Raw genomic sequence first — 27,545 nt, 5'->3', positions numbered from 1 at the left:
ACTGTGGTCAGGGACCGTGTCTACCAACTCTGTTGTATTATACTCTCCCAAGCGCTTAGTACAGTACTCTACACTCAATAAATATCCATGATTGACTCATAACTGAAAGACACATCATCCCCAGAGAATCAAGAAGTGATATAATAATGATGATAATAATAATAATTGTAATATCTGTTAAGCACATACTATGTGCCAAGCACTGTACTAAGCATTGAGGTAGATACAAGATAATCAGGTTGGATACAGTCTCTGTTCCATCTGGGCCTTACAATCTATGGGAGAGGGAGATTGGGTATTTCATCCCCATTTTATAGATAAGGCAACTGAGGCACAGAGAACTTAAGTGACTTTCCCAAGGTCACAGAGCCAGCAAGTGGCACATCTGGGATTAGAACTCAGGTCCTCTGACTCCCAGACCCATGTGTTTCCCCTAGGCAACACTGCTTCCGAACAGTTGCACCAAGATAATGGCATACTAGGTGTTTAAGGCTCCAGGGATCCATTAATGGGAGTAGTAGAAGTATCAGTAGTAATAGTAGCAATACTAGTAATATTAGAAGTATATATGGTAGTAGTCGCATTTATTGAGACCCTCTTGATGCCTAGAAAGTAAAGCATAACAAAGTGGCACATCTACTTACGAGGAGCTTACACTCCAAGAGGATATGTAAATAAGTTTGTGCTAGAGTTGGCTGGAGGGATGATAAGGCTCAGGTTTCTGGGAAATTCACTGGGGAAAGCTTTGTTGGAGGAGGTGGAATTTTAGGGGGGATGTACATGTGGAGTCTCCCCCAAACTGGTGGAACAGCATGAACAAGGGGAGGGAGGTGGGAGAGTTCAGGGTGAGATACAGTTAAAAGGTTGACTTGGGAGGAGAGAAGGAAGCAAGTTGGGAAATGGTGAAGAGCCTTGAAGTCAACTGTGAGGAGTTATTGTTTGATCAATCAGTCAGTCTGTGGTATTTAGTGAGTGCTCACTGAACTGAACAGTTTACAGAGGGAGACATACATTAAAATACATTATGGAGGGGGGAAATAGTAGAGTATGAGGATATTTACATAAATGCTGTGGGTCTGGGGTGAGTATCAAAGTTTGATAGGAAGAGACCCAAGGAGCCAGTGGAGGGTTTTGAGAAGAGGAGAGATGTGGGCTGAGCGATGCTACAGGTAGATGATGTGAGCAGCAGCGGAAAGTATAGATTGGAGTGGGGAGAGTCTGGAGGCAGGGAGACCAGTAAGGAGGCTGATGCAATAGTTAGGCCAAAGCAAGAATGGAGATCATACCAGAGTGGTAGTAGTTTGGGTGAAGATGAAGGGGCAGATTCAGGAGATGTTGTGCAGGAAAATCTGGCAGGATTTGGCAGTGGACTGGGTATGAGTGATAAATGATAGCAAAGAGATGAGGGTGACACCAAAGGAGTCACTTTAGACAACAGGAAATACCAGTGCCCACTGTGTGTAAAGCTCTTCGAGACCATTACAGTTAGGTCTCCACAGACTGTATCTGAATGCGGCTAGTCTTCATTAAACACAAAAGCTGCTTGTAGCAAGAGCCACCCCCTGCATTTGTCTACCACATTTCTCACCTCCAAGCCCTTTCAAGGAACCCTGGTATCACTACATCCACCTTATTTCTGCTCTTCTAGTCTCAATCCTGACCCTCTCCTTGAGGGCCCTGACAATGTCTTCTGGGTCCAGAGGGCTGTGGTGGGGTGAGACTCCCAGACCCATCGAAAGGCAAACAAGAGGACACAGTCCTTCTAGGGAAAGCAATCCCTGTCTTCAGGATTTCGGCCTATTGCTTCTCAGCTCTTCCCTGCTGACTTGAAACAAAATATGCTGGTTGCAAATTTGAGTCACCTATCATTAGGGATTCGGTAAAATTCTTCCAATCTGATCTTAGTCTTGCCCCTTGCAGGCTCAGCCATTAAATTGGTATGTCTGTGCGACACACACAAATGAATAAAATGCGGATTAAGACTGTGACCCCCACAAGGAACAGTGACTGTGCCCAACCTGATTAGCTTGTATAATAATAATGATGGCATGTATTAAGCGCTTACTATGTGCAAAGCACTGTTCTAAGCACTGGCAGTGCTTAGAACAGTGCTTGACACATAGCACTTAAAAAAAATATCATTATTATTATCATTACTATTGAAGTGATGATTATACCAGATTTCTAGTTCGTTCTACTATCAGGGGAAATGTGGAATATACATACATAATATATAATATGTAATATATATCTTTGTGTATGTGATATCTATAATATCATATGATGTATAGCTCTTCCTTTTCTTTGCGTAAGAGTGCCCTCTCTCCAATGAATAATGGCTGTTCCCTTTTGAAAGGAGCATCAGACTTTCAGAGTGATTGCAATCTTGGTATTTACACATAAGATTTAAAATTTTAAAGTGAAAAGAATGAATTATGCTCTATTTGAGGAAATAGGGAATTGCCTTTTATCCTTAAATGTACAGAAAAGTCTAAGTAAAAAAGAAATCTCTTCCAGGTAAAACCCATTAGTTCTACGTTAAAAGAATATTCTTGCCCAAAAATCTGTTGGCTTCTTATCTTCACTTCCATTGTGGAAAAAGCAAACACTTCATCATCAGATTGTTCCCTTAACAAACTCTAGCACATATTGTCCTTCCACATAATTTCAAATTAATCCAGTGCTCTTGGTTCTCTCCATGTGAAGACTGCAAGTTGTGTGAAGGATGTCTGAGATACAAGTTGGGTATGTCTTGTTCTTGGATTTTATTTCTTACAATTTCATGTGAATAGATAGGTTGATTTGGGTATAGTATGTATAGCATATAGTTATTCACATTTGAAGAAGACTCCACTGATGGTGGAATTCATCTCCAAGTGCAGGTGAGATTAGAAAGGCCAAAGTTCCAGTTGCATTGTGCACACAAAAAAACAGTCCCTTGTTGTTTTGTGGTCATATTTGATATTGGCAATACCTGACACTGTTTTCTCTTTTGTCTCCTTGTCTCTCAATCTTTACAAACTTTTTACAAAAAAACAACAACCCCAAAACCTGCCCTTTTCCTGTGACAGTAGCATGCCTACCCTGGGCATTCAACTCCCGGTTTTCAGCTGGGATTCAGCATCATCTAAGGTTTTGTTTTACCATGTCCTTAAAATCCTTCCTCTGCCCAACTAGCTTTCAATGTCCCAATTTCAGCTCTCCATACATCAGATGTCTGGGTATCCTGTTGCTGCTCATTCTCTTCACATGAACCACCTAGTGTAGCTGGGTTGAGGCGAGCATGCCTTTAAAGCTGGGAGACTGATTTTGTTCCAGAACTTAGTTTTTGATCTTGTCTTGCCATTTGATGTGAGACTAGCTCAAATATGATTCTGAAGGAACTGCTCAATAATAATGGCATTTATTAATCACTTTCTATGTGCCAATCTCTATGCTAAGTGCTGGAATAGTTACAAAATAATCAGATTGGACATAGTCCTTTGTCCCACACGGGGCTCCCATTACAAGAGGGAGTCATTCAGTCAATCGTATATATTGAGTACTTACTGTGTGCAGAGCACTGTACTAAACATTTGGCAGAGTACACTATAACAATAAACACTCATTCCTTGCCCACTGTCTAGAGGGGGAGACAGACATTAATATAAATAAATGACAGATAGGTACATAAGTGCTAGGGGCTGACAGGGTGACTATCAATTGTTCAAAGGGTATGGATCCAAGTGCAATGTACAAATGAGGAAACTGAGGCACAAGGTGCCTTGCCCAAGGTTACACAGCAGCAAGTGGCAGAGCCTGGACTAGTACCAGAGCTGCCTGACTCCAAGTCTCACACACTTTCTACTAGTCCCTGCTTTGGAAGAGAAGAGGGTATCCAGGTTTGAGTCAGGGGTAGATTTCTAAACCGTAGAGAAGGTTGAGCAGAATACTTCAGCTCTGTGGATCTTTAGTGTGTGCTGGACCTCCTGATTTACTTTTCTACTTTCTTATCTGTCCTTCCACTGTTCATCAGTGTGCTGCCTAATTAACAGAATTCTGTGACAGCATTTAGCTCAGTGTTGTCAGTATCAATTTTTTAGTTCTGTGTGTGGCTTCCCTGGTGCAGGTTAATACCTCACCTCTATTTTCTCATCTGTTTATTCATCTGTAAAATGGATAACCTGCTCTACCTCCCTCTTTAACTGGAAGTTCCGTGTGGGAAAGGGACTGTGTCTGTGTCTTAAGCCCTGACTGATTTGGTAAATCAGTTTACAGTCATTTGGGTGTATGCCTTTAGGGTGCATTTATCTGCATACAGTAATTCTTGAATGACTGTCTATGGGACTTTGGATGATGCATGAAATCCATTGAGTTGGAAGCATTTCCCAGAGGTGCAGAAGTGGATTCCAACACTCACATCCTCTAGCATGACTGAAAAATCAATTGAACAGGATCGGGCCAGCTACTCATCCCTCCCTCGGCAATGGGAAATGGATTGGACAGGGCATCCTTGGCTCTGAGCCAGCCAGTCATGCCAGTCCATCAATCGTATTTATTGAGTGCTTACTGTGTGCAGGGCACTGAACTAAGCGCTTTGGAGAGTACAGTATAACAATAAACAGACACATTCCCTGCCCATAGTGAGCTTACAGTCTAGAGGAACACATTCCCTGCCCATCATAGTCTCAAAATCTTAAGGAACTTTTCAGGGCAGTCAAATTTGCCAAGTAATTTCCAGAGTGCAAATCTGTCAATGCTTTTGGTAAATTATATAACACAATGTAGAGAGGGGTCTTGGTGCCGTTCCCTGTACTTTTCTTGTTTCTGATGTGAAGTAAATGGTCTAAAGCCACATTGTGATTGCAGGAGGTGCTTGGTCAATGATATTTTTTGTAGCAGATCCAGAAATAATCATCAATCAGTCCATTTTATTTTGGCACACTTACTGTGTGCAGAACACTGTATTCAGCATTTGAGAAAGTACAAGTAGAATAGAGAGAAGCAGCATGGCGCAGTGGATAGAGCATGGGCCTGTGAGTCAGAAGGCCATGGGTTCTAGCCCTGGCTCTGCCACTTGTCTGCTGTTTGACCTTGGGCATGTCACTTTACTTCTCTGTGCCTCAGTTACCTCATCAGTAAAATGGGGATTGAGACTGTGAGCCCCACATGGGGTAGGGACTGTGTCCAACTTAATTTGCTTGTCTTCATTCAATCACATTTATTGAGTGATTACTGTACAGAGCACTGTACTAAGCACTTGGGAAGTACAAGTTGGCAACATATATCCAACCTAGCACTTAATATAGTTCCTGGCATATGATAAGTGCTTAACAAATACCATCATCATTATTATTACATTAAAGTTGGTAGGCACGATTCCTCCCCTCAAGGAGCTTACAAGCTAATGAACTCTGGTATTTCCGCCAGTGGAGAGTAATGAGCTGCCTCGATAACTGCCACAATATGAACTCTTGCCTTTCTTGAACATGGTGATGCTAGCTAAGTTTTTGAGATCTTGTGGCATCTGCTCAGTGTTCCACATGTTGGGGAAGAGCTTATGTAAATGTTTGAGCAGAGTGTCCCCTCTCCATATTTGTAGATAGCAGCATCCAGGTGCTCTTCCATTTTTCATGTTTCTGACTGCTCAGTGACATCCCCAGTACTTGGTATGAGTGTGAGATCTTTACGCATTGTGTGTTTTGCAGAATTTCATCTTTGATAGTAGAAGAGTTGTTGGAAAGCATTAAAATGGTATAGCTATAGTTATAAATCCTGTTGATTCAACCCTCACAACATCACTAAAATCTGCCCTTTCCTCTCCATCCAAACTGCTACCAGATTAATCCAAGCATTTATCTTATCCCACCTTGATTACTGTATTAGCATCCTTGCTGACCTCCCTGCCTCCTGTCTCTCCCCACTCCAGGCCATACTTCACTCTGCTGCCCAGGTGATTTTTCTACAGATAGGTTCAGTCCATGTTTCCCCACTCTTCAAGAACCTCCAGTGGTTGCCCATCCACCTCCACATCAAAGAGAAACTCCTTACCATCAGCTTTAAAGCACTTAATCACCTTGCCCCCTTCTATCTCACCTTGCTATTCTCCTACTACAATCCAGCCTGCACACTTCACTCCGCTAATGCCAACCTACTCACTATACCTCTATTTCATCTGTCTCGCCACCGACGCCTGACTCATGTCATGTCTCTGGCCTGGAACTCCCTTTCTTTTCATATCTGATAACAATTACTCTCCCCACCTTCAAAGCCTTGTTGAAAGCCTATCTCCTTCAAAAGGCCTTCCCTGACTAAGCCCTTATTTCCTCTTTTCCCACTCCCTTCTGCATCATCCTGATTTGCTCCCTTTATTCACGCCCCTACCTCCAGCCCCACAGCACTTATGTACAAATCCATAACTTATTTATTCATATTAATAGCTTTCTCCCTGTCTAGACTGTAAGCTTGGTGTGGGCAGGGAATGTGTCTATTATATTATTGTATTATACTCTACCAAGTGCTGAGTACAGTGCACAGTAAGGGCTTAATAAATACAATTGATTCATTGATTGAGCTGTCTCTTCAGGATTCCCTCATTGCCTGTGGTGAGATTAGAACCATCTTCATTCTAGAGAAGCCTAGCTGGCATGAAACAAGCTAGATGATGACATTAGTGAAATGTAGAAGTTTTTGGTTTTGTGGTGGTCTGCATAGTCCTGGATCTCTTTGGCTTTTTTATCCCACCACTTGCCACTCATGTTCAATAAAGGGATTCACATGTCACAACACAGGTTTTGAAAGTATTTCTCTTACGGGAGGCAGTGTGGCCTAGGGGAAAGAGCATGGGCCTGGGAGTCAAAGGACCCGGGATCTAATCCCAGTTCTGCCACTTCTCTATGTGACCTTGAGCAAATGATTTAATTTCTCTATGCCTCATTTTACCCATCTGTAAAACAGGGCTAAGACCTCTGCTCTCCCTTTCAGCCTGGGAGCTCCATGTGGGATAGGGACTGTGTTTGACCTGATTATGTTGTATCTACCCCAACAGAGCACAGCACAATACTTAGCACGTAGGAAGTGCTTAATGAATACTATTATTATTCTGAGTTCTCTGGTGCCTCAAGGGACTGCTGGGGCAATCTATGTTTCACAGCAAGTAGGCCTTTTATCTCAGTCATTTGTGCTGAACCTATCTAGGTGACTTTCTTTTGGCAGTGCCCAATGTCTTGACAGCTGCCTGGAATACAGCAACACAGAGTTCCTGTGACTAGGGTAAGGCTCATCCATCCTTGTCCAAAGCCAGTGACAGTTATTATTGCATCAACCACAACTTTGTCAGAAAGTATTTATCTTTCTACTCTATTAACCAGGGTGTTCTGTGTCCTCAGATTTTTGTTTCTTGAGCCAGCAGGCATGGGTGTTGTGAAACCAAGGTTTGGTATGCGACTGTATCCTTAGATTCACAAGGCCAATTTGTGGAGCCCTATTTAGGGCCCTGAGGCACCACATTTCAAGGGTCAAGCTACTACAGTGAAGATTTACAAGGAGTTAAATTATGGGGAATAAGAGAGGAGGATAAGTAGGGGTTGTTGAGGTAAGTCCAAAAGGGAACTCAGGCCAAGAAGAAAAGAAAAGCTCAAATTCATCTGCAAATGGAATGAAAATGTAAAACACAGTGCCTGAGGGGAGAGTGTGTGGGAGTTTTCTTTGATAAAACCTTCCCTGAGGCTAGAAGTCTGTAGACAGCCTCCAATGGGGGGAGTGGAGTGTGATCCCTGAAGTTTCCAACTCCATTATGGAGCAAGAAGCACCAGCTGTACTTGAGCAGAATTACTGGATTCAAATTAGCATCAAAGATTTCTTGGGAAGAAAAACAAACACACATTTCACTTACATCACAGCTGACTCTGCTGGTTCAGAATGTCAAATCAATACTATTGAGGCAACCAACCTTAATGAATATAATGCTGTGTAAATTGAGATAAATGCAGATGATTGACAGGGTTTTTGACCCTTGGAATTTTAAAACCCAACCATATCAAACAAAACCCAAAATTGAAGGTTTGTTGTTCCCGAGCTTTCAGTAACATGGTGTGCTGTGATTTACTGATTTTCTCAGCGGGAATGTGATGGAATTTATTGGAACACAAGCCACAGTTTAGTCATACTTATAGTGTGATAGAAATACGTACGATAAGGACAAATGTGTGGAGGCCCCCATGGAATAGTTCAGTTTTTGCTCTAAAAATCTCAAGTCAGTCTTTGCTCTTTGGTGGATGAGGAAGAGAAAAATTACACAACAAAGAAAAAAAATGTTTTCCTCTCAGGCAGCTGCCCCTGAAAGGGCTGGAATTAAATCTCATGGCACAAACATGCTCTAGACAACAGGCTGGCCTTCTCATGGGATCTCTGTTTGGGAAAATTCACTTCCAAACGGAGAGCTTAAATGCTGATTCGAGCTCAGCCCAAATGAAGAAGGACTCCTTAGATTGCATCAGACATCAGACGAACTGGGAACTTTTGTGAACAAACATCTGGGCCTTTGCTCGTTTCTATGCCAGATATGGATTAACAGAAGATCTGCAGAGAAATCTTAAATCACAGAACACGCACAAAAAGACCCGAGATTTTCCTCTAAAAGGAAAATGCTGAATGTGTTGCATTTGGGACAACAAAAGATTACATCCGGCATTTATACTCCACTTGGATTTTTCTTCACAAAACTGTTGGCATACGCAGTTTTTAAGGCTGCTAAGAATTTTCTTGAAAATGTTCTTTGTTTTTACCAAGATTCCTTGAATTGTAAATTTCCTGAGATTAATCAGGCTGCTCTTTTGAGCACACTCTTCGTTAATATAATAGGTCATAAATGAAATGAGTCTACTTCAGGATTTGTATGTAGTTAATCAGCAAACATAGTCTGTTGCATTGAGCACAGGACTGGGAATCCAAACCCTGACTTTTTAGTCGAAGCTTCCAACACTGACTTGCTGCTGAATCTCTGTGTTTCTAGAGCTTTGTCTTGGGGAATGTAGTGAGACTTTATGATGTCTCTGAAGCACTTTGAACTACGTTAGAAAAAGAGTAACAGGGTTATCCTTCAGTTTGAAGGAGACGTGGCAACAGGAAGACTTTGCTTAGGAGTGTGAGTGTTTTTGAGATACGATTTCTCGTATATTTTGTCCCTGAAAATCCAGTAGTGCAAGTTTTCTGACACCCTAATAATTAGGGGTGAGAATTCCTCAGACCCCAGTGGTTAAGAGGGGAATGATATGTTCTGCCACCAGTAGAATGTTTGCTGGAGTTATGTTTGCTGTCGTGGTGATAGTGCACACTGAACCATCCACACACTCTTGCCTAGAATCCCCATGCCCAAGGGCACATGTTGTGAGATGGCTGGTAGAATTGCAGGCTATTGGTGCAGAACAGAATACCTCTGAGACCTCATCTGCAGCAGATGCCACTGTGCCTGCACCCTTTTGATAAAGCACTGTTGGGTATGATACTCAAAGTGGCTTAGTAGAGATGGTGGGTGGAGGGACGTTTCCACTTAAAAGAGACTCTAAATGTACATTGTTATACTTATACCTGCTGTGACTCTCTTGGTGGGATCGAAACTCATGGTCAATCAGCATGGCTCAGTGGAAAGAGCACGGGCTTTGGAGTCAGAGGTCATGGGTTCAAATGCCGGCTCTTCCAGTTGTCAGCTGTGTGACTTTGGGCAAGTCACTTCACTTCTCTGGGCCTCAGTTACCTCATCTGTAAAATGGGGATGAAGACTGTGAGCCCCACGTGGGACAATCTCATCACCTTGTAACCTCCCCAGCGCTTAGAACAGTGCTTTGCACATAGTAAGCGCTTAATAAATGCCATTATTATTATTATTATTATTATTATTATTCTCTGTGCCTCAGTGACCTCATCTGTAAAATGGGGATAAAGACTGTGTGGGACAACCTGATCACCTTGTAACCTCCCCAGTGCTTAGAACAGTACTTTGCACATAGTAAGTGCTTAATAAATGCTATAAAAAAATAAAAATAAGATTAGTTATGAATTTAGGTTTCCCTGGGAGTAGGTTCATGTGGGTTTTGCTCAAATAACTCTGTCACAGATTTCTAGTTTTACTTTCACTTCCCTTTATTTTTCTTTCATCCATTCTTTTTTCAGAGATGATTTCCTTAAATGTGATCCTCCCAAAAGCAGAATGTCAAACTGTCTTCTGATCACTTCCAGGTCTGTGGCATTATACCAGAGCTGAGGTCTTTTTTTAAAAAAAAGCTTGACTGGAACTTGCTTGTAAAAATGACATTTTTATATGTATGTGATCTTCCTCACAAAAGTGTTAAAAGGACATTGCAAATATTACATCCTTCATCCTCACTTCAGACAGAGTTTTGGCAAACAGCAATCCTGGAGCCCCAGGACTGGGGCTTCCACCTTTCCTGTATCAGATTCAAGATTTGAGCAATTGGCTACTGAAACTCACTTGGGAGCAAAATGCATTAGACCATGTTAAACGAAGAAAAAAGAAAAAAAAAGGCTAGTTAGGATTTTCCATCTTAAATTCATTTGAAAGCCCCTAAACAATCCACCTTACCTGAAAAATATTAGAAAAAATATTAGGAAATGAACCTTGTTTTCATGAGACATGAAAACAAGTTAGAAAAGGCTGCTACTTCACATTGCCTTGTTCTTTTCTTTCCCTCAACTTGTCTTCCACCATTTCCTCAGTTTCCTTCACCACAAAGGAAACAATTAGCCTGACTGCTGTTTTCCATGGCAATGACCAAAAATGTCACAGCGGAACTCCCCTCTGGGACATCAAATGGCTCCATCATCAATCGTATTTATTGAGCGCTTACTATGTGCAGAGCACTGTACTAAGCGCTTGGGAAGTACAAATTGGCAACATATAGAGACAGTCAGTGGGGAGGACTTCAAATGCAGGTGAACACTTCTATCCATCTGCCAGCATTATATCCTGGGTAACTGGAGCTGCCTGCTCTTTCTGAGGTTCAGAAACAAATATCTGACCTCCGAAGGTTTGGCTTGGTTCTGCCTTGAAAAGGAGCACTTTTGAAGAGATGCTGCTTTTTTTCAAGCAAGCCAGTTCCCAGCACATTCCACTTCCATACTTTGTCTATAGCTGTTTTTAACTACCATGTGATGAGAACCAGTGCGTGCACTCACGCGTGCACGCACACACACACACTCACACACACACACACACACACACATCTTTCTTTCACCACTCTGAGTACATCAATCTTTAAAATAAATAGTAGTAGACTCTCTAGGGAGGGGAATGGGACTGTAGAGAGAGTTAAGCTGATGCTGAGTTTCTGCTTGCTAGCTACATTTCTTGGTGCTCTGAACACAGTAAGCATTTAGTAAATATCATTGATTGTTTAATTTGACTGGAGACTTTGGGCAACCAAGAATCCAGGTTGGCTGCATAATGTAGAAGGGGTTGCTTGCTAGGCACTGGGTAGAGTGCTGGGTCAGGCCAGGGTATTGGCATTCTACCAGGAATTCACTGTAAAACCTCAAACAAGGTGCTTAAAGTGTCTTGCCTCAGCTACTTCCATTTTGTCACGGAATATCAATGCTTGTCCCTTTCATCAGCCACCCCACCTAAAGGACATGGTGAAAAATAGATTATTTGCATGAAGAGTGAGTGAGTTTATATCATCTGGAGCCACAGTAGGGTCACAAAATGTAGTTCTTGTTCTTATTAACAAGAGAACAACCATCCTAATATTAAAATTGTTTACCAGGTGTTTTCCTCAATCATTTATCCTTTTCTGTCATGTCTTTAGTCATCATTATGCCTGTTGTTTTAGAAAAGGTTGGGGGATTAAACACAATTACTCTAGTGATTACAGAATTCCTCAAATTAGTCTTTCTTCTAGAGGACCAAAACCACCTAAAACTAATGTCCAGAAACAATTGAATCAATTAAAAGGACAAATCCCTTAAACCATGTTGTATCCATTTTTTTTTCCATTCAAACCTGTAGTTCTATTGCAACTCTTTCGGATTTCTTATGAAATCTCTCGCTCCGTCCCTTCTCCCCTCAACTTCCATCTTCAACCACTCACTCTCCACTGGTTCCTTCCCCTCTGCCTTCAAACATGCCCATGTCTCTTCCATACTAAAAAAAACCCTCTCTTGACCCCACCTCACCTTCTAGTTATCACCCTATCTCCCTCCTACCATTCCTTTCCAAACTCCTAGAACGAGTCATCTACATGCACTGCCTCAAATTCCTCAACACCAACTCTCTCCTCGACCCCCTCCAATCTGGCTTCTGTCCCCTACATTCCATGGAAACTGCCCTCTCAAAGGTCACCAATGACCTCCTGCTTGACAAATCCAATGGCTCCTACTCTATCCTAATCCTCCTCGACCTCTCAGCTGCCTTCGACACTGTGGACCACCCTCTTCTTCTCAACATGCTATCCAACCTTGGCTTCACAGACTCTGTCCTCTCCTGGTTCTCCTCTTATCTCTCTGGCCATTCATTCTCAGTCTCTTTTGCGGGCTCCTCCTCCCTCTCCCATCCCCTTACTGTAGGGGTTCCTCAAGGGTCAGTTCTTGGTCCCCTTCTGTTCTCTATCTACACTCACTCCCTTGGTGAACTAATTTGCTCCCACAGCTTCAACTATCATCTCTACGCTGATGACACCCGAATCTACATCTCTGCCCCTGCTTTCTCTCCCTCCCTCCAGGCTCGCATGTCCTCCTGCCTTCAGGACATCTCCATCTGGATGTCTGCCCACCATCTAAAACTCAACATGTCCAAGACTGAACTCCTTGTCTTCCCTCCCCAACCCTGCCCTCTCCCTGACTTTCCCATCACTGTTGACGGCACTACCATCCTTCCCGTCTCACAGGCCCGCAACCTTGGTGTCATCCTCGACTCCGCTCTCTCGTTCACCCCTCACATCCAAGCCATCACCAAAACCTGCTGGTCTCAACTCCGCAACATTGCCAACATCTGCCCTTTCCTCTCTTTCCAAACCGCTACCCTGCTCGTTCAATTGCTCATCCTATCCCAACTGGATTACTGCATCTGCCTCCTCTCTGATCTCCCATCCTCCTGTCTCTCCCCACTTCAATCTTATACTTCACGCTGCTGCCCAGATCATCTTTGTGCAGAAATGCTCTGGGCATGTTACTCCCCTCCACAAAAATCTCCAGTGGCTACCAGTCAACCTACACATCAGGCAAAAACTCCTCACTCTCAGTTTCAAGGCTCTCCATCACCTCGCCCCCTCCTACCTCACCTCCCTTCTCTCCTTCTCCAGCCCAGCCCCCACCCTCCGCTCCTCTGCCGCTAATCTCCTCACTGTGCCTCGTTCTTGCCTGTCCCACCATTGACCCCCAGCCCACATCATCCCCCTGTCCTGGAATGCCCTCCCTCTGCACATCCGCCAAGCTAGCTCTCTTCCTCCCTTCAAAGCCCTACTGAGAGCTCACCTTCTCCAGGAGGCCTTCCCAGACTGAGCCTCCTCCTTCCTTTCCCCTTCCTCCCCCTCCCCATCCCCCCGCCTTACCTCCTTCCCCTCCCCACAGCACCTGTATGTATGTATATATGTTTGTATGTATTTATTACTCTATTTTATTTTTACATATTTATTCTATTTTATTTTGTTAATGTGTTTTGTTTTGTTTTCTGTCTCCCCCTTCTAGACTGTGAGCCCGCTGTTGGGTAGGGACCGTCTCTATATGTTGCCAACATGTACTTCCCAAGCACTTAGTACAGTGCTCTGCACACAGTAAGTGCTCAATAAATATGATTGAATAAATGAATGAGTTTTCTGGAAAGATATGTTAGCCTTCCTGGTGCATTTGAGATCACTTCTAGTTTGGACTATGTGCTTATGAACATATGTGCCCCTTACCATAGGTAGCAGCCTGTTACTTGGAGCTGTAAAACCCTTTAAAGCAAAAGGAAATGCCAACCTCATCCATCCCACCTCCACCCAAAATAGGGCAGTTGCTTCTTTACAAAAGAAACCCTGCTTCTGACTTAGCTCCCCCAGGAGCCAAGCAAGATGGGGAATGGACCCTTTGAGAAGGTACGGTTGAGGAAGAGTGAAGCAGTGATGGAGAAACTAGGCCTTCTGTCCCCCTTGCTTCTTCCTGAACCAATCTCAAGAAAGAAGACTTCCCAGTCCTTGCAGCTGATCTCTTCAAACTGATGTCTTCATTCTAGACATAGCATCGTTAGTGACTTTATTAAAATCTGAATGAGGAAAATAATCCATCTCTATATGGATTCCCAGCTGATATACTAGACATTTATTCACCCTAGAATTGGGCCATCACTGAATGACAATATGATGTCCTTACCACTTCAGAGTTTGAATTTCTGGCCCTCCAGAAATCAACCAGAGGCCAATTCTTTGGCAAATGAAAAGCTCATGGTATCTGTGAAGTTTCCTCATAGTGGTTCCCTAGAGGAAAAGCCCAGGCAACACCAAGAGCATAGGCTTGAATGATCAGCTTTGGTCCAGTTAAATCTAGAATTTAGACTCCCACTAGTTGGTAAATTCTCTGGACTAGATGTGCAAGCTCCTTGAGGGCAGGGATCATGTCTACCAACTCTATCATAATGTACTCTCCCAAGCACTTAGTGCAATGTTCTGCATAAGTCCTCACATACCAATGTTTGATTGAAATGGACAGGCTAGGCAGACTGAATCCTGTTTAGGAAGTGTAACAACTAAGAAACCACTCTCGAGCAACACTAGAGCTGATGCTGTTAAAGGGTCAACAAAATCTTTTTCCTCCCATTTTTTCCCCCAGCTGTGCCGAAGACCATCTGTAGCAGCCTAGTACTTTTTACTGTCTTAAAAACAGCCTGTTCTGAAGAGCAATAAACTCTCTGCCACCTGGATCAGGCAAGGAAATAATGTTCTGTGCTAGTGGACAGGAAGCGTAGGGATGGCTGTTTTCCTACCACTTATTCCCTGGGTTCCCAGGAACAGGGAGAGCTGTGGGAGGAGTGGGATGGGAGCAGTTCTGCCTGCTCAATCAAGATTCCACTTGCCAACTAAGACAAGGAGGCACCAGGTCATCATCTTTGTCATTTCAAAGCCTGTGAGGGAGGAAAAGCTAGAGAAGCAAAGGGATTCCCAGGCTCACTTTCCCCACCCCATATCTAGACGTGTAACAGCTGACAGCTTGGGGTATCCATGAGGTGGAATGATGTGGGCAGATGGTAAGAAACTGAATGAGGAAATAGAAATTAAATCTGTCCTAAAAAAAAACCCAAAACCAAAAAGCCCCAGACATTCTCAGGCTTCACTATGGAACCACTAGAGAAGCAGCGTGGCCTAGAGGATAGAGCACAGGCCTGAGAGTCAGGAGGACCTGGGTTATAATCCTGATTCTGCCACTTGTCTGCTGGGTGACCTCAGGCAAGTCGCTTAACTTCACTGTGCCTCAGTTACCTCATTTGTAAAATGGGGATTAAGACTGTGAGCCCCATGTGGGACAGGGACTGTGTCCAACCTGATTAGCTGTATCTTCCCTAGTGCTTAGAACACTGCTTGACACATAGTAAATGCTTAACAAATACCATCATCATCATCAACTACTCTGCGGTTCCCCTGCAAGGATAACATTGAATTGTTTGGTGTCATTTCTGGAGAACAGTGGAGATTTATTTTAAAGGGCAGTTGGTAAAATTTTGCTAAGTCTCCCAACCTTCCAAACCAATCTCACATTTGCATTGCAAATGTATAACCTGAAGAAGAGGAATAGGCTGTACATTTGAAATATTATCCAAATGGCCCAGATTCATCTTTTAAATCATATATAAATTGAAGCAAGGAAATATTAGTGAGGCTCAGTAGCTCAGCAGTAGGAAAGGGTCTGTAGGTGGAGAGCGAGTGGGACCGGCCAAATTCTGTGATAAGTATTATATTTAAGGTTGTAAAAATATATCTAAGTTCTTGATTCAGAAGTAAACTGGCTTTCTGTGCTTAAAGCAACAGCTGAAATTATACAAATGGAGGGGATTACATATTGAGATTTCAAAGATGAAATATGACTGTGAGCCCGTTGTTGGGTAGGGACTGTCTCTGTTTCTGATTTGTATTTCCCAAGTGTTTAGTACTGTGCTCTGCACAAAGTAAGTGTTCAATAAATACAATTGAATGAATGAATGAATGACTGGTGCTTCTCAGCATGGGGTTCAGTAATCCTCTCATGTACACTGAAGAGGCCAAAAAAGCAAACAATTTAACTGAAGTATCCATAGACCCTAGCAGTTTCCTAAAGCCATTGTCCAACTGTTTGCATTATATGTCCAAACATATGTCCCCTATGGGGAGCCTAGGTAAGAGAACAGTGCAGACATGGCAAATTTGCCAAGTGGACATAGTGTCCAGTGTCCACCTCCTCTCAAAAGTATGGCACTAGATAAGACTATTGGATCCAGCTATTCTGGAATTGTTCTGGACTTTGAGTGTGGCTAGCTGATGATTCTGACCTTTCACAAATGGCACCTGTGCCTTGTATTGAAGAGCTTTGCTAACCAGGAGTCAAACTACCAGCAAACAACAGTGTGGCCACCATATAGGTATGCCAGCAAACCAGAAAGAATCAAAGTAGTTGGGTCAGACAAAGGGTAAATGCTTCCAAGGGATTACACTTGACACTGGAGTGGAACGAAAGGGTTTTTCTAAGGAGTCAGGATGCTCAGCGCTTAGAACAGTGCTTTGCACATAGTAAGCGCTTAACAAATAACATTATTATTATTATTATTATTATTATTATTATTATTATTGTGGTTTATTTTAAGCCCTTATCAGCCAAGCTCTGTACTAAGTGAGGGTCAGTGATACTTTATGAAAAGATCCAGGAACTTTTCTTTGGTCAGGTGCTGGGGTGAGGGGCTTGGCTCTGTGCCACCAGTAGAGTCCCAAGAACTGGGACATTCTCCTGCATTCACTTCCCATTTGGGGAGTGGCACAGTGACCTGATTTCTCTACAGCCTCCCACATACTAGTCTCTGGGGTTCTCTGAGGGGCTGTCAATCAAGAGCTTAGAACAGTGCTTTGCACATAGTAAGTGCTTAATAAATGCCATTAAAAAAAAGAAGTAGCCCCATAGGAGTTTGGGGGAGCTCTGAGGCCAATCCCAGTGCCCTGATAGTGGTCCAATGGCCCGTGAGGATGGCATGAAGAGGGGAGCATGCTTGGAAGCCCCTTGGCACTATTTCTTGTATGTTTTGAGGTTGGCAGCCCCTTGGACCAGGATTATGAAAGACAGGAAGAAAGCCACAGGAACCTCAGGGGATCATGCCTAGGCGGTAAGGTCCTTGAGAGCAGAGATATCTTTTACCTCTACTGTATTCACCCAAATATGTGCTTTGCACTTTTGTTTGATTAGGTGGCACAGACAGGGGAGAGTACTGGGTTGGGATAATAGTAGGAGTGCAATTTTCCAAGACCTTTTAAAAATCTGATTTCCACCATGGAGGGGTAGGAATAGGGGTGGAGGAGAAAACACCAATCAATTCTAAGGAAAAATTGACATTATAATCCTCAAATGAAGGACCTTTATGCTCAGAAGTGTGTGAATAAATAGCAAGGCTCATTCAAGCTGGCATGAACTAGTATAGTGTTCTGCACTTAGTGGGTGCTCACTCAATAAATAACATTGGTGTGGTGATTCTGATGTCCTATGTATTGAAGAAACTCATCAAATCAATGAGTCAGGTTGGTATAGCAAATTTGGAAATTAACCCCCCCACCACCCCGAACCCAATCTTTTTGCATTGCCCTTGAACATTTTTGTCACTCACCTAAATAATCCCAGCAATGTCTCTGACCTGTGCTTCAATCAATCAATCAATTGGTGGCATTTATCGCATTATATTAAGTGCTGAGGAGAGTACAGTGAAACTAATAATAACTGTTAAGTGCTTATGTGCACTCTTTCATTAAGGTACTCCCTCACAAGAAATAGATGACATTCTGTCTGGACGACCATGACTTTTCATTGAGAGATGTCGGGGGGGGAGGGGTGGGACTTTATCATTTATAGTTTTATATCTTCCAGAATTGCTTTCATTAACTCTGTTGAATGTCCACTTTTCATTTATGCCTCCCTTCCCATTTTACAGAAATGCTGCTACAGCTATAGAACTATTCTTTGGTTTGTACTTTGCACATCATGAAATTTGTGTTAAACTCTTCTTGGCACTGTTTGATAGGATTTTGCATAAAATATCCCTCCATAACAAATACACACCATTGCCTTTGTGAATGGTGTGTTCACAGCTGTGCTTCCTTGTCCCTGGGGCAAACTGGTCAAACCAGTTGTACACATATAAGGTCACCAAGCCTAAGTCTATACTCTTTATCCATTTCAAACTATAACCAATGGTGGATATTACAAGTCTGAGTGGTACTCATACCTAATGGCCAAAATTCAGATACCTTTCCCCCCTACTGATGTTTAAATCCTTCTAGACACCAGTTTATTATTATTAATATAATAATAATACCTATTAATCACTTACTATGAGCAAGGTACTGTGAGCGAAACAAGATAATTAGTTTTGACTCAGTCCCTATCCTGATAGATTGTAAACTCCTTGAGGGTAGGGACTGTGTCTACTTACTCTATTGTACTCTTCCAAGCACTTAGTCTAGTGCTCTGGGCACAGTAAGAGCTCAAAAAATACCCACAAAGCACTCACAGTCTTAGCGGGAGGGAGAACAGATATTTTAAGCCCATTTTACAGATGAGGAAACTAAAACACAGAAAAGTTGTAACTTGTTTAAGTTCACAAACCAGGCAAGTGGAAGAGCTGGAACTAATCAATTTATTCAGTGCTTATTATGTGCAGAGCACTGTACTAAGCATTTAGGAGAGTACAATACATCAGAATTGGCAGATATGTTCCCTGACCATAATGAGTTTACAGTCTAGATGGGGAGACAGGCATTAATATAAAATTTTTTTTATAATATTCAATTTAAAGATATGTACATAAGTACTGTGGGGGTGAGGGGGGGGGGTGAATATCAAATGCCCTAAGGTCACAGATCTAAGTGCATAGACGACTCAGAGGGTTGAGTGAGCTGAGGAAAAGAGGACTTAATAATAATGATGGCATTTGTTAAGCGCTTACTTTGTGCAAAACACTATTCTAAGCGCTGGGGGGATACTAGTCTAGTCTAGTCTTATAGACTGTGAGCCCGTTGTTGGGTAGGGACTGTCTCTATATGTTGCCAACTTGTACTTCCCAAGCAATTAGTACAGTGCTCTGTACATAGTAAGCGCTCAATAAATACAATTGAATGAATGATACCACGTGGGGCTCACAGTCTTCATCCCCATTTTACAGATGAGGTAACTGAGGCTCAGAGAAGTTAAGTGACTTGCCCAAGGTCACGTAGCAGACATGTGGCAGAGCCGGGATTAGAACCCATGACCTCTGCCTCCCAAGCCCGGGCTCTTTCCACTGAGCCACACTGCTTCTCTAATCAGGGACTTAATCAGGGAAGGCCTCTTGGAGGAGATATGACCTAAGATGTGATGTGACTAGATGTGTTCTAGATGTGACTAGAACCCATGTCTCCTGACTCTCAATCCAGGGTTCTTATTACCAGGCCACCCTGCCTCGGTAGTTTAGCTTGACATCCATTCTGTGGCATTCACTTGTTATAATAATAATAAATAATAATAATAGCATTTATTCAGCACTTACTATATTCAAAGCACTGTTCTAAGCACTGGGGAGGTTACAAAGTGATCAGGTTGTCCCACGTGGGGCTCACAGTCTTTATCCCCATTTTACAGGTGAGGTAACTGAGGCACAGAGAAGTGAAGTGACTTGCCCAAAGTCACACAGCTGACAATTGGAGGAGCCGGGATTTGAACCCATGACCTCTAACTCCAAAGCCCAGGCTCTTTCCAATGAAACACGCTGCTTGTTATCAGAAGGACCTGGGTTCTAATACCGGCTCTGCCACATGTCTGCTGTATGACCTTGGGCAAGTCACTTAACTTCCCTGGGCCTCAGTCACCTCATCTATAAAATGGGGATTAAGAGTGTGAGTCCCATGTGGAACAGGGACTGTGTCCAACCTGATTAACTTGTATCTACCCCAGTGCTTAAAACAGTGCTTGGCACATAATAAGCTCTTAACAAGTACCATGATTATTATCATTATTATTATTTCAGGCCTGTATAATTTAAAATATTTTTGTGAATACAAAGACTAAAAAATGTCCCTCTGAAGTCTCCTTAAAAGATGTAACCATAGAAGCATTTTTTTTTCTCTTAAAAGCTAGCCCTGGTCAAGAAACTGTGTTGTACAAATGGATGAGACAGATGGATTAGAGGTAAGAGTGCTTGGGTGGTAGTAAGAAGAGCTTTGGAAGTATCCAGCTAGATAGGTAGACAGATAGCTTAAATAAACATATTTACCTGAAAGAGAGCAAAGCTCTCATTGGAGCCATTAGATGTAAAGAGTAAATAGTTCATTGTAAGGGATGATCAAGTATTCTTACTACCTGAAGGCATGATTGACTATAATGGATCTGAGGGAGCAATCTCGGTGGCCTGCCTAAATCACAGGTGTTTTAAAATGTTTCCAAATATGTGCCTAATTATTTTTCCATTTTAAAATAAGCCTTTTCATCTTCCTCAAGGTTGTTAAGGACTGTTGGTATTCTTTGTGTTGTTATGGTAACCGGATCACATTCTCTTCTATTCATTACCCAAAGTGAAAGAGTTCTCTGTGCCCCTCTTAGGCCTCTCCTTCAGAGTGAGGCCTCTGGAAAGAAGTGCAGGCACTTCATTTCTCTCAAAGTCCTGTTCCTTATTTATGCGCTCACACCAAAATACCATTCTCCTCCCACTCCCCTGGATTCACAGGGGAAACGGGAGGAGTCGGCCTGCTCCTGACTCTCCGATACCAGGATCACACCATCCCTCGCTCTCCATCCATCACTTTCTCTTCCTTTGAAATCCACATCATCTGCCTTTACCACCCACGAAAATTACTAGTAGCCGTTATATTCCACCCCCTAGGTCCCACCTTCAATTTTCTGAGCTATTTTTGACAACTTTCTTCTCACTTTCTCCTTCCCTAAACTGATCTTTAGGGATTGCAACATCCAAACTTGTACTTCCCAAGTGCTTAGTCCAGTGCTCTGCACACAGTAAGCGCTCAATAAATACGATTGAATGAATGAATGATTGTAGATATTCCTGAAGACTTCCCAGCCCCAGCTACCTGCTTCCTCTCACTCCTCAACTCTGCTCCTACTGCTCCACCCCATCTCACCCACTCACCAACTTGTACACATGTGGATCTCATTATCATCTTATCATTTCCAACCTTACTAAATTCATTTATTCATTCAATCGTATTTATGGAGCACTTACTGTGTACAGAGCACTGTACTAAGTGCTTGGGAAGTAAAAGTTGGCAACATATAGAGACAGTCCCTACCCAACAATGGGCTCACAGTCTAGAAGGGGGAGACAGACAACAAAACATATTAACAAAATAAAATAGAATAGTAAATATGTACAAGTAAAATAAAGTAATAAATCTGTACAAACATATATGCAGGTGCTGTGGGGGGGGGGAAGGAGGTAAGGCAAGGGGGATGGGGGGGGAGAGGAAGGAGGGGGCTCAGTCTGGGAAGGCCTCCTGGAGGAGGTGAGCTCTCTGTAGGGCTTTGAAGGGAGGAAGTGAGCTAGCTTGGCGGATGTGCGGAGGGAGGGCATTCCAGGCCAGGGGGAGGACAAGGGCCGGGGGTTGATGGCGGGACAGGCGAGAATGAGGTACAGTGAGGAGGTTAGCGGCAGAGGAGTGGAGGGTGTGGGCTGAGCTGTAGAAGGAGAGAAGGGAGGTGAGATAGGAGGGGACGAGGTGATGGAGAGCCTTGAAGCCGAGAGTGAGGAGTTTTTGCCTGATTCGTAGGTTGACTGGTAGCCACTGGAGATTTTTGAGAGGGGAGTAACATGCCCAGAGCGTTTCTGCACAAAGATGATCTAGTCAGCGGCGTGAAGTATAGACTGAAGTGGGGAGAGACAGGAGGATGGGAGATCAGAGAGGAGGCTGATGCAGTAATCCAGTTGGGATAGGATGAGAGATTGAACTAAAAGGGGAGCGGTTTGGATGGAAAGGAAAGGGCGAATCTTGGCGATGTTGCGGAGGTGAGACTGGCAGGTTTTGGTGACGGATTGAATGTGAGGGGTGAACGAGAGAGCGGAGTCGAGGATGACACCAAGGTTGCAGGCTTGTGAGATGGGAAGGATGGTAGTGCCGTCTACAGTGATGGGAAAGTCAGAGAGCGGGCAGGATTTGGGAGGGAATATAAGGAGTTCAGTCTTGGACATATTGAGTTTTAGATGGTGGGCAGACATCCAGATGGAGATTTCTTGAAGGCAGGAGGAGACACAAGCCTGAAGGGAGGGAGAGAGAGCAGGGGCAGAGATGTAGATTTGGGGGTCATCAGCATAGAGATGATAATTGAAGCCATGAGAGCGAATGAGTTCACCAAGGGAGTGAGTGTAGATAGAGAACAGAAGGGGACCAAGAACTGACCCTTGAGGAACCCCTACAGTAAGGGGATGGGAGGGGGAGGAGGAGCCCACAAAGGAGACTGAGAATGAATGGCCAGTGAGATAAGAGGAGAACCAGGAGAGGACAGAGTCTGTGAAGCCAAGGTTGGATAGCGTGTTGAGGAGAAGGGGGTGGTCCACAGTGTTGAAGACAGCTGAGAGTTCAAGGAGGATTAGGATAGAGTACGAGCTGTTGGATTTGGCACGCAGGAGGTCACTGTTGACCTTTGAGAGGGCAATTCCACTCTCCAAGGACAATCTCCTAACCTGTCTTCTCTCCCACATTCCCCCACCCTGTAAAACTCTCCTCTCTCCCTATGAAGACACCAATCTCTAGACCTCCTTCTCTTCCCCCAGGCCCTCATGGTTCCATCTGGACTCCCTCCACGATCTCCTTTTGCTTGATACATATATCTACATCCTCAACTTTGCCTTATCTGCCGAACTTAACTTCCTCACTCCTTCTGTCCCTCCGTTGATCTCACACTAGCAATATTCAGCCTTGGACCATCTCCACAATACACTTTCTCCGCTTTAAGTGCTCGTGCCTCAGAATGCTATTGGCAGAAATCTAGGCCCTGGGTTGACCTCAGGCATCTTAAATTCATCCTCACTTGTAACCCTGCCCTCTCCTCTGCTCAGCAACACTACTTCTCTCTTAGTGACTCTCATGTCCATTGTCCCCACCAACTATTCCAGGCTTTGACCTCCCTCCTTAAACCCTCAGTGCCCCCACATATTCCATCACTCACCCCTAATGATCATGCCAACTGCTTTGTTGGCAAAATCAAAACCATCAGGTGTGAACTCCCCCAAATCTCTCTTTTACTTCACCAGCTCCCTCCCACTCCCTCATCCACTCTCTCTCACCCTTCTCTGCCATCTTTCAAAAAGAAATCGTTCTGCTTTCAAAATATACCCATTCCCCCCGTGTCTTCAACCCCATCCCTTCTCAACTTCTAAAATAACTTGCTCCCACCCTTAATCCCTCCATGATTATCTTCAATCACTCACTCTCTGATGACTATTTTCCCTTTGCCTTCAGATACACCTACTTCTCCCAATCAGTCAATCAATCAATGGTATTCATTGAGTGCTTACTGTGTGCAGAGTACTGTACTAAGCACTTGGGAGAGTAAAATATAACAGAGTTGGTATACATGACCCCTGTCTAAAGGAGCTCACAGTCTAGAGGGGGAGACAAACATTAAAATAAATTACAGATAAGTACATAAGTACTGGGGGCAAAGGGTGGAGAGCATAAAGGGTATAAATCCAAGTGCAAGGGTGATCTAGAGGGAGTAGGGGAAATGGGAGCTTCATTGGGAAGGCTTCTTGAAGGAGATGTGATTTTAATAAGGCTTTAAAGGTGGGGAGAGTGATGGGACTGTTGGATATGGGTTGCGGGGGTAGTTTCGGGCACGAGGCAGGACATGGGCGAGGGGTCAGTGGTGAAATAGACGAGGTTGAAGTATATTGAGTAGGTTGGTGTTAGAGGAGTGAAGTGAGCATGCTGAGTTGTATGATATCAGCTAGGTAAGATAGGAGGCGAGCAAGGTGATTAAGTGTTTTAAAGCCAATGGTAAAGGGTTCCCGTTTGATGTGGAGGTGGATGGGTATCCACTGGAGGTTCTTGAGGAGTATAGAAACATGGACTGAATGTATTTTTAGAAAATGATCCGGACTGCAGTGAAGTGTGGACTCAAGTGGGAAGACACAAGGGACAGGGAGGTTAGCAAGTGGGAAGATGCAGTAGTCTAGTGGGACTAGGATAAGTGCTGAACCAGCATAGTAACAGTTTGGATGAAGAGGAAAGGGAAGATTTTAGTGATGTTGTGGAGGTGGAACGGACAGGATCTGATGACAGATTGAATAGGCGCATTCTTTGCCCAAAATGAGCTTATGGTCTCTACCTGTTCTCCTTTCTCTCTGGCTGCTCCTCCTCTGTGTCTAATGCTGGTTCTTCTTCTACCTCCCACTTCCTAACTGTTGAGGTCCCTCAGAGCTCATTTCTGGATCCCCTTCTAGTCTCAATAGGTACTTGCTCCCTTGGGTAGCTAATCTCATATCATCTCATATATCATGGTACAATATATCATATCTTCAATTAGCACCTTTATGTGGATGCTACCTCACTAACCCTTACCTCTCACCTTATCTGTCTCATCTCCCCCTGCCTCCAGGGCATCTCAACATGGATGCCCCATCAGAACCTTCAGCTTAGCATACTCAGAACTGAACTCCTCATCTTCCCTCCTCCTAACTTTTCCAGTACCATTAACAACACCACATCTTCCCCATCTCTCAAGCCCACAATCATGGCATTATCCTTGACTCCTTTCTCTCTTTCAACCCCCCATATTCAGTCTGTCACCAAATCCCACCAGTTCTTCCTCCACAACCTTTCCAAAATTGTTCTCTTCCTCTCCACCCAAAGGGCCACCACACTGGTCTAGGCAATTGCCCTGTCCTGGCTTGACTATTTGCTGATCTCCCTGCCCCCAGTCTCTCCCCTCTCCAGTCCACACTTCACTCTGTTTCTTGGATCATCTTTCCAAGTTGTCAACTGCACGTGTCTCCCCACCCCTCCAAAGCCTCCCCTCCTACTTATTCATTGTCTTCTCCCAGTGCACCCTAGCTTGCACACTTTGTTTAGAGAAGCAGTGTGGCTTAGTGGCAAGAGCATGGGCTTGGGAGTCAGAGGGTTCTAATCCTGGCTCTGCCATTTGTCAGCTGTGTGACTTTGAGCAAGCCACTTAACTTCTCTGTGCTCCAGTTACCACATCGGTAAAATAGGGATTAAGACTATGAGCCTCATGTGGGATAACCAGATTTCCTTGTATCTACCCCAGCGCTTAGAACAGTGCTTGGCACATAGTAAGCATTTAATAAATGCCACAATTATTATTATTATTTATTTCCTTCACATGAACCTACTTACTGAGCCCTGCTCTAAGTCTCTACCATAGCTGACCCCTATCTCAGTCACTCCTCCTTCACATCTGGCAGAACCACTGCTTTCCCTATCTTCAAAGCCCTCTAAAATCACATCTCCTTCAGGGGGCCTTCTCAGATTAATTTATAATCTCTCTTCATTATATCCCCCCTACTACCACTTCAGCCCTTTCATGGCCCCTAAGTGCTTGGGTACTCACATCACTAACCCTACCCTTTAGGGTACATATCTTTATACGCTATTACTTCCTCCTATTATGGCATCGATTAATCACTGATTGTATTCTAAAACCTATGGTAGGTATGAGATTGGACACAGTCCCTGTCCCACAGGGAGCTCACAGTCTATCTTTTCCCGACTTTACAGATAAGGAAGCAGAGGGCAAGAGAGGTTCATTGACTTGCCCAGAATCACACAGTAGACTAGTGGCAGAGCTGGGGCTTGAGTCCAGGTCTCCTGACTCCCGGTCACCATCATCATCAATGGCATTTATTGAGTGTTTACTGTGTGAAGAGCACTATACTAAATGCTTGGGAGAATACAATTCAACAGGCCTGTGCTCTCTCTGTCTCTCCACTAGGCCATGCTGTTTCAGTGACTGTCTCCCCAGCTAGGTTGTCGGCTTCTTGAGAGCAGGGATCATGTCTACTAATTCTGTTATAGTCTCCTGGTGCTTGGTATAGTGCTCTGCACATAATGGGTGCTCAATAAATACTTTTGAATGATTATGCTTCAAGAAGCTCTGAAATTAAACTGACGGCACATTTTCTATCTGTGAGCTTGAAAGGCACAGGGTCAGACTATGGATCGTTATCAAGTGTCCAATTAGCGAGCATTAGGAAAACCTCAGAAACCTCTTCCATTTAATCCCTGTGCACCAGCAGCAAGCATTTTTCCCAAAGATAAGCTGCAAAATCAAGGATTTAATGCAAGATAGAGGAGAGGGCTCAGATAAGTAGTTTCCATACATTTTGCTCATTGAAAAGTGTTAATGAAAAAAATGCTGAAATACTTTGATTGTCAGTGTTCCTAAGTGGCAATAGCTCAGCTCCTGCCCATAAGAATGAAGGCCAGAGTCATTATTTCCTCGAGGGATGGAAAACTGTATATGCTATAGTGATATTATAGCAGGGAGCTTTGTGCTAATTAAGAAAAGAGCTCAGCTAGCCACAAAGGGCCCCCCATTTAAAGATGAACTCTTAGTCCAAATGAACCTTACCTTACAGCCTACTGACTTGCAGGTGGTATTCGCTGTCTAGTCAGGCCTCCCCAGGGCCAAGTGAAGTGCAGTATGGGAAATCATCTAGTGAAATGGAGGATTTTTTTTTCCTGAGTGACCCAGATTGGTCAACTAAACAAGCATATTCATTGACTAAATTCCATCAGTGCCGCTCATTTTTTAGCTTGTGCGCCTAGTGTGAGACAGAAATTCTGTGCATCATATATCTCCTCTGGTGCTTAGCACATAGTAAGCTCATAATGAAAACCATTTCCTAGGCCAGGACTGTCCAACCTAATGATTTATTTTGGTTTGGTGCTAATACATTTTTTTGATGGATACAGGGAGAAAGGAATTGGGCTGAGATACAGAAAAAAAAATCTGGTGACTTTAAATTCCTCCCCATTCCCTTCCCTTCCCCCTCCTTTCTTCACCATCTCCCCACCCCCCCTCGCCCCGCCACAGACCCAAACACAAAGCCATTAGCGATTGGTGACTGGCCCTATTTGACAGGGTATAAAACCATTCATTACCTTGCAGTACAATGGTATTTGGGTAGGAGGAGAATTCCCTCTGCTAATCACCCATGGGATTTCCACATAGTCATTGGTCACAGGACATGAGGAAAAATGAAGACTTTTTCAAAGGAAATTATTGAATATGCAAGTAGATTGTCTTGAGGAGATAATTGACAAATATTGTTTTGAAACAGGTTCGTTGGGTGGTCTGCATTATAAGGAATGGACTAACATTGTAGTCACCTGAAAGTGAATGAGTTC

General features: G+C 43.6%; 1 protein-coding gene across 1 annotated transcript in view; it reads left to right on the top strand.

Annotated features, from left to right (window-relative positions):
* The window catches only part of PCSK5 (proprotein convertase subtilisin/kexin type 5), a 414,129-nt gene that overhangs the window by 327,281 nt on the left and 59,303 nt on the right, over window positions 1–27,545 (top strand). The window contains exons 24-32 of the mRNA XM_038769509.1: window positions 1,649–1,739; window positions 5,688–5,733; window positions 8,099–8,154; window positions 8,307–8,501; window positions 10,150–10,215; window positions 14,372–14,414; window positions 16,521–16,624; window positions 17,241–17,308; window positions 20,891–21,046. Coding sequence (XP_038625437.1) covers window positions 1,649–1,739; window positions 5,688–5,733; window positions 8,099–8,154; window positions 8,307–8,501; window positions 10,150–10,215; window positions 14,372–14,414; window positions 16,521–16,624; window positions 17,241–17,308; window positions 20,891–21,046 — 825 coding nt within the window. The remainder of the gene's footprint in view (window positions 1–1,648; window positions 1,740–5,687; window positions 5,734–8,098; window positions 8,155–8,306; window positions 8,502–10,149; window positions 10,216–14,371; window positions 14,415–16,520; window positions 16,625–17,240; window positions 17,309–20,890; window positions 21,047–27,545) is intronic.

This window comes from Tachyglossus aculeatus, chromosome X4 (assembly GCF_015852505.1).
Source record: "Tachyglossus aculeatus isolate mTacAcu1 chromosome X4, mTacAcu1.pri, whole genome shotgun sequence".
Taxonomy (NCBI): Eukaryota; Metazoa; Chordata; class Mammalia; order Monotremata; family Tachyglossidae; genus Tachyglossus; species Tachyglossus aculeatus.
Note: the sequence above shows the minus strand (reverse complement) of the source record. Positions and strands in the feature narration are given on the sequence as shown.